The sequence below is a fragment of the Branchiostoma floridae genome, chromosome 17 (genome assembly GCF_000003815.2).
Source record: "Branchiostoma floridae strain S238N-H82 chromosome 17, Bfl_VNyyK, whole genome shotgun sequence".
Classification (NCBI taxonomy): Eukaryota; Metazoa; Chordata; class Leptocardii; order Amphioxiformes; family Branchiostomatidae; genus Branchiostoma; species Branchiostoma floridae.
Genome location: NC_049995.1, coordinates 14,556,468 through 14,564,347, shown reverse-complemented (window position 1 = coordinate 14,564,347; position 7,880 = coordinate 14,556,468). Strand labels below are relative to the sequence as shown.

At 40.1% G+C, this 7,880-nt stretch overlaps 1 protein-coding gene across 5 annotated transcripts in view; it reads left to right on the top strand.

The window, feature by feature from the left end:
- Positions 1-7,880, top strand: part of LOC118404033 (WD repeat-containing protein 48-like) — a 23,023-nt gene extending 15,143 nt beyond the window's left edge. For 4 of the 5 annotated variants that reach the window (XM_035802959.1, XM_035802963.1, XM_035802962.1 and 1 more), the window contains 9 exons: positions 1,118-1,215; positions 1,717-1,824; positions 2,429-2,525; positions 2,856-2,945; positions 3,455-3,593; positions 4,139-4,241; positions 5,707-5,783; positions 6,175-6,364; positions 7,365-7,880. In XM_035802959.1, the coding sequence (XP_035658852.1) occupies positions 1,118-1,215; positions 1,717-1,824; positions 2,429-2,525; positions 2,856-2,945; positions 3,455-3,593; positions 4,139-4,241; positions 5,707-5,783; positions 6,175-6,364; positions 7,365-7,457 (995 nt within the window). In that variant the 3' untranslated portion in view covers positions 7,458-7,880. The remainder of the gene's footprint in view (positions 1-1,117; positions 1,216-1,716; positions 1,825-2,428; positions 2,526-2,855; positions 2,946-3,454; positions 3,594-4,138; positions 4,242-5,706; positions 5,784-6,174; positions 6,365-7,364) is intronic. The other variant, XM_035802961.1, reaches the window with a different exon arrangement.

Genomic DNA, 7,880 nt, shown 5'->3' with positions numbered 1-7,880 from the left:
TTTTATTGCAGGTGGCCCCAGCATTACCCAGTATTACATCCTAAATGTTTTTGTGTTTTTCTAATTGCAGGTGGCCCCAGCATTACCCAGTATTACATCCTAAATGTTTTTGTGTTTTTATCGCAGGTGGCCCCAGCATTACCCAGTATTACATCCTAAATGTTTTTGTGTTTTTATTGCAGGTGGCCCCAGCATTACCCAGTATTACATCCTAAATGTTTTTGTGTTTTTCTAATTGCAGGTGGCCCCAGCATTACCCAGTATTACATCCTAAATGTTTTTGTGTTTTTATCGCAGGTGGCCCCAGCATTACCCAGTATTACATCCTAAATGTTTTTGTGTTTTTATTGCAGGTGGCCCCAGCATTACCCAGTATTACATCCTAAATGTTTTTGTGTTTTTCTAATTGCAGGTGGCCCCAGCATTACCCAGTATTACATCCTAAAAGGTTTTGTGTTTTTATAATCGCAGGTGGCGGCGGCATTACCCAGTATTACATCCAAAATGTTTTTGTGTTTTTATTGCAGGTGGCACCAGCATTACCCAGTATTACATCCTAAATGATTATGTGTTTCTATAATCGCAGGTGGCCCCAGCATTACCCAGTATTACATCCTAAATGTTTTTGTGTTTCTGTAATCGCAGGTGGCCCCAGCATTACCCAGTATTACATCCTAAATGTTTTTGTGTTTTTCTAATTGCAGGTGGCGGCAGCATTACCCAGTATTACATCCTAAATGTTTTTGTGTTTTTCTAATTGCAGGTGGCCCCAGCATTACCCAGTATTACATCCTAAATGTTTTTGTGTTTTTTTAATCGCAGGTGGCCCCAGCATTACCCAGTATTACATCCTAAATGTTTTTGTGTTTTTCTAATCGCAGGTGGCCCCAGCATTACCCAGTATTACATCCTAAATGTTTTTGTGTTTTTCTAATCGCAGGTGGCCCCAGCATTACCCAGTATTACATCCTAAATGTTTTTGTGTTTTTCTAATCGCAGGTGGCCCCAGCATTACCCAGTATTACATTCTAAATGTTTTTGTGTTTTTTTAATCGCAGGTGGCCCCAGCATTACCCAGTATTACATCCTAAATGTTTTTGTGTTTTTCTAATTGCAGGTGGCCCCAGCATTACCCAGTATTACATCCTAAATGACAAGAGACACATCCTGTCCCGCGACACTAACGGACATGTGGTGCTCTGGGATGTGCTCAAGGTAATGTCATCAAAACCTTTAACAGTTTAATGCATGTAATATCCCTGTGACTGTAAAATACGATTTTATCCTCTCTACTGCATGTATGTCTGGAAATTAGAAGCCCACAACATATTATGAAACTCGGTTTACAACAGTGGAATGACAATTATGATAATGGCTCATTCGCTGCATTTTTATTCAATAAGATAAAAGATTTAGGACATTTATTATAAGGTTAAACTGGAGCATAATTCCGGTGTAGAATTTTGTTGGTTTTGTTACAGCAAGAATAACAGTGCCCTATGTGACAGAGACTGTCATTTTGTCTTTATCTAGTCATAGCCAAAGCTATAGGGCTGATGTGATTTAGGACTTGTGCCATTGACTTTATGTGAATTAAGACTTGTAGGATTTGTTTTTGTACAATAGTCCATGATAGCAGTGAGCAGATTTTATGTTAGCATATTTTAGCCAAACCAATAGCCAATAAGTTAACACTTAATCTGTTTTGTCCTTCAGGCATGTAAGGTTGAGGATCTGGGCAAAGCTGATCTGGAGGAAGAGATCAAGGCCAGATCTAAGATGGTCTACGTCCCCAACTGGTTCTCTGTGGATCTCAAGACAGGGGTAGGTGTTTAAGAACTAAAGCTGTAAGATCTAAGGAATAGGTCTTAAAGAACTAAAATAAAAGCTGTAAGATCTAAGATGGTCTGCATCCTCAACTGGTTCTCTATGGATCTCATGACGAGTAAATTCTTTAAGAACTAGAGCTGTAAGATTTAGCTTCATTTTAAAGGTTTGTTTTTCTTCAGGCTACGATAGGTGTCTGTCCATCTCTCCTGATGTTGCACCAAATGATTCCTCCAGAGAAAAAGTTGCACTTAATTTTACAAAACAGTTAAAAAAGACAGCATTTCACACGTGTATGGTTAGCATATAGAATGCTGCACTTCTGAAGTCTTATGCTAGGGGTCTCTTTAATGATGGGAAAAAAACTATTGATGTTAAAAACTCTATACTTAAGCATTGATAGCTGTGTGCAAACAGTGAGCTTTATAATTGTTTCTTCTATATATTCTACATATTTCATCAGACTTGGTGTTAAAGAAGCACAGCTTTGCTAGAAAACAGCCTCTTTCTTGATAAGATTCTGTTCATTTTAGAAGTTTTTGTAGTTGAGATAAGCTTTTCTTATTTTAGTGACAATGTGATGCATGTATTTATTCCGCAGATGCTGTGTATTCACCTGGACGAGTCAGACTGTTTTGCTGCCTGGGTGTCGGCCAAGGATGTCGGCTTCGGGAGTAACGATGGCTCAGATCCTAAATGTATGTCATTTAGGTTAAATGGATGTTGAATATATAGACCTTGATTGAGTGTTGTATATTGTACATACACAATACCATATCTCACTACAATTTTATATTTAGCATTGCTCAAAGAGCAATCAAGTAAGAATGAAATTTTTGCAAAGCAATGGAGAAACCAATTTTGTGTTAGCTACAGAAGAGGTTTGCACGACAACTGAAATGTGCATATGTGAAAACAGAAGAAAAGAGGGCAATATTCTTAAACACTTGTCTGTGCTAAGCATGTTTTGCACCTATGTGCTACAGTAGTATATGTTTCTAATTTCTGCCCCTTCATTTCTGTTGCAGTAAATTTTGGAGGCCTCCTACTCCAGGCTCTGTTGGAACACTGGCCCAAAACTCACACACTGGAGGAGGAGGATCACTCTAACAATACAGGTGCTGTTACGGCCAATTTACAGGTTCTTTAAAGATCTGTGTTCAATTCCTCATCCTGTTTCGTTTTTGTTAGTGGGCTAGCCCATTGTAATAGCCACAGGCAAGTTGGGCAGCAATGTGTCTATATCTATATAGGTGTGGTTGTACCTCGGTATAACCGCCCTTCCTCGTAACACAGCAGCTTCGCGGCAGCAGCTGGTTATATCACACTGAACGGCCTGTCACACCTAGCTTTTGCACATTTATTAGTAAATGTTCTTTAAAACTATCCAACGAAGACGCCCCTACTGTGATTGGTGATAACAAATTCCACTCTACGATACTTATGGGAAAATAACAATTTTTGAACACATCAATCCTGTTCAACTTGTTCAACTGTTTCTTGTTCTTTTTTGAGCTGGTATAGATACTTATCAGTCGTTACGACCACCAGTTTGTTGGTCATAGAGAGGATATTTCATCTTTTCAGTTAGTAATAAGATGTAATGTGTCCTGATTTGAACTCCCAGCTGTACTGAATGGAAACGCAGACACCACTGACGTGACAGTGCGAGTGGGCGGGAGCGTAACTAAGGGCAACGGTTACTTCAGCGTTCCCGGACACACGCCAGTCATCTTCAGCGAAGTCGGAGGGAGAACGCTTTTCAGGTCAGAACTTGTGAATTCGTTACTGTACATATATTATTTTAATGCATTTAGATCACTCAATCCAAAAATATGTGTCTACAGGGATCAAAATAGTTGTTTTTCTTGTCTGTATGTAAGTTGTAACTGTAGATTATTTCAGTACATTGTCAGAAATTTTTCTTACATTTTTCTGCAAATATACACAGAAGCCAATGATTGTTTCTACCCTACTAGAACACAAGCTTTTGTAAGTTTGTTACATACAGTAGATACATGTAAATTGTGATGCATGATACAGAACCTAGAATCTTTTACCTTGTATGATATTGAAGTTTTCTATAGTTTTACCTGCATCGTTCCATTTTTTGTCAGCAAATTGTTGGCTATAGGTATTTCAAGCCCTACTATATTACCATACCCAAAATACATGACATTGTACTTAGTGTAAAATAGCCACACATTTCCATGTTCGCCGAAAACAAATTTTTTTTGCAAAACTTTTTTTTTCTGTTTTTCTTCTTTTTCCTACACCACATTCACCCGCTGTTTCGGTCACTCACTCTCAGTGGCTGTACTTCTAGGTTGTTGTGTCGCGACGCGGGCGCAGAAACGGAGGGGATGCTTCTCAACGATACCGTTCCCGCCTGGGTCATCGACATCACTGTAGATGTGAGTTAATATCAACTTATGGACTTATCATTAACCTGTCAACTCACTGCTTTGGTTATTCAGGGTTGGACAAGTTTTCTCAAATTTGCTATTGTCCTATCGCCAAGTACAGTCAGACGACCACCCGGGGGACCGGAAAAAAGCGGTCGATTTGGACAGGTGGTCGCTGAGAAGAGTATTGACTCAAAACATGCCCAATGCAAAGTATAAATGGTTGCCGTTGTGTTTAATGGCAATAGCAAGCACACTGCACGCACGCAAAGAAGGGAGGTCTTTAATGTCAAATACAACACGCACACTGTAAACTGTAAATTATCCCCAAAATCCGACGCAAACTGGCCGATTTCGGCACAAGATCGCGCTAATTATCATCAAAAATCGATGAAAACCTCAATCTTGAAAATGATGCGGTCGTTATAGGTTGCAATTCGGGCCGGTCGCAGTCGCGTTGGCCAGGTGGTCGTTGAGAAAAGGTCGCTTAATGCTTACGTCAATGGGAAAAAAAAATGGGACCGTGAAAAAGCGGTCAAAATGGCCAGGTGGTCGCTGAAAAGAGGTGGTCGCTCGGGCAGGTTTGACTGTACATAACAGATTTACTTGCGTGAAAAATCTTACTTGCTTGATCGGGCAAGTGGGGTAGGACAGTCATGTACTTGCCTGATCAGCACTTCTACTTGCCCTGGAAAATAGGGCTAGTGGACTTGTCCAACCCTGGTTATTGAAACCATAGTAAAGGGCTCGAAATTCCTTTTTGCACTACATATTTCAAGCCCAGACTGTATATGCAAGGTAGTGACCAATTAACATGTTAATAACTTACTAACTACCATGTAGGTAAACAATACCACTAGTGATATGATCACTAACTTACTAACCACCCGCATAGGCAATCGACGACACCGTACTACATGTGCGTAGTCTACCTATTGACATATTATTAACTTATGAACTACCTGCCTGGGTTCTCAATCTCGTCATAGGGGTGAGTACTGTAGTTAAGCTACTAACTTATCAATTTATCAACTCAGGAACTCCTTAAAAGATATAGCAGTGAATTTTGGCTATTATGATTTGGCTGTGATAGCTTCAAATAATATAGGACTCTCTGGTTTAGCGTCCTTTGTTCCCCATTTTGAAAGGGTTGGACATTGTGAGATGTTCAGGAATGATAGTTGATCTCCAGCTGCCTTTAGCTTTTTAAGACCTAAAGATTGTGCCAGTGAAATTCAATGTCTTCTGTTACTAATATAAAAAAATGTGGTCTTTCCTGAAAATATAGAATGATGTAACTTTTAAATCAAAGATCTATTTTAAGCCCTTGGGTAAGATGAGTTTTACTTGAATGATAGAAGAAACCACATTTCACTGGCAATTAAAGAATAAAATTAATGACTTGTTAGAAGATGTTGTGTAGCTTACGTTAAGGAGATTTTTCTTTTATAATAATCTTGTGTTTCTCCACCAGAAAAACATGCCCAAGTTCCAGAAGATTCCATTCTACCTACAGCCTCATTCCACATCAGGAGCCAAGACACTCAAAAAGTAGGTACATGTAGAAACTGTCAGGAAAGTAAGAACATCTTACATGGTATTTTAGTGTATCTCAAAGTACAGTTTTGGCCTGCTGTCTGTATGCACGTGCACGTTTGTGTGTGTGTGTGTGTGTGTGTGTCTTTGTGTCAATGTGTGTTTGTCTTTTGAATTTAGGATCATGTGTGTCTGTGTGCATCTTTGTCTGTGTGTGTCTGTGTCCTTGTGTCTGTATGTGTTTGTGTGCGCCTGTGAGTGTGTGTATCTGTGTATGACTGTATGTTGTTTTTCTTCTCAGTAGGACCAACTTGTAGCTTAATGAACAAGGCAAATCTATAGACACGCATTCAGAATCTCAAAACTAAATAGGATGTTTGATCCTTACACGTTTCCCTTTGAACAGGGACCGGTTATCAGCCAGCGACATGTTGCAGGTGAGGAAGGTGATGGAGCATGTTTATGAGAAGGTTCTTGGAGCAGACAACATCTCGCAGAACACAGCATCGTCGGGAGGAGAGAAACCTGAACAGGAGAAGGAAGAAGACATCTCTTCACTGGCAGAGGAGAAAATAGAGCTACTGTGTCAGGATCAGGTAGGGAGAAGAAGGGTTGGAGAGGTAGAGGGGTTGAGAAAGATAGAATGAGTGATTGGTGTTGAGATAAAGAAAGATGAAAACAGGAAAAGGAGAAGTATATTTCTTCACTGGCTGAGGAGAAAATAGAGCTTCTGTGTCAGGACCAGGTGAGGTGGGAGGGATGGGAATGAATGAATAAATGAAGGAATGGATGGATGGATGGATGGAAGGTTCTGGGAGTAGACAGACAACATTTCCCAGAACACAGCCTCTTCAGGAGGGGAGAAACCTGAACAGGAGAAGGAAGAAGACATCTCTTCACTTTGCGGAGGAGAAAATAGAGCTACTGTGTCAGGATCAGGTAAGGATAGAGGGATTTGAAGAAGAGAAAAGAGAGGGTGAAGAAAGATGGACAGGATGATAGAGTGAGAAAAAAAGAATATAAGAGGACTAATTAGACAGGGCTTTAGCCAGCTCGAAATTTTTTTCCGTCAGCCAATTACAATCGTCGCGAAAACCGCGAAAATTAATTAGAAGGACTGAACTGAGACCTTGAACAACCGGTTATAATGAGATTATCGTATGCGAAAGGGCGCCGACACACATTGTCAACAATCATAACAATAGCAAAACAAACAGTGTGTGGCTTTTACAGCCGTGGACGGCGTCCCCAAGCCGCCTGTAGCTTCGACCAAGGATTTTTGTCCGTCAAAGTTGACGGATTGGTTTTAAAATTTTTCCGTCAGACGCAGCAAATTTCCGTCAATTGACGGAAAAACGGACGCTGGCTAGACCCCTGTAATTAGATTACCAAACGAATGGAAAAATGTAACAGGAAAGGCCAAAACTGGGAAGAATGAGTGATCAGAGTCAAGATAGGGAAAAGGAAATAATACTGAGGAGGACATTGGTGGGAGAATGAGTGATTGGATTTTAGTACCTAGTAGTTACATTTTTGCCACTCAAATACTGCCTTGGTGATGATGAATTTTTCATGCTATATTTTCTCTCTTTACAGGTTTTGGACCCCAACATGGACCTCCGTACTGTCAAACACTTCATCTGGAAGAGTGGAGGGGACCTCACATTACATTACAGACAAATCAAATAGCACAGGAAACTTTCTTAGTTCTAGGAAAATGGAAGTTGTGTTTCTGTCCAGAAAAATGTAGGGTTGCTAGGTAGGGATTCTGGGATCTTATGTCCCTCGCCAATGATTGACACTAGGGGTGGGTACTGGTACAAAACCTTTTTTTTTCTTGTTGGACCAGTCCAGAAAAACGAACCTAAAAATAATTAGTGGACCCGATGTTGGACTGATTCGAAGATGAACAGATTTTATTGGCAGGGGCTTAAGAAAAGAACAAGAGCAAAGTAGAGGAGAGTTGTTAGTTTTGTTTACCATGTACCAGTCAGACTTGGTCACAAAAACAGAGCTAGTAAATTAGCGTTGGTTACATGACTCGAAAAGGATTTTAATATGTCAATGGATGTTGGATACTCCAGCAAACAGAATCCTTTGGAGTGAAATGGA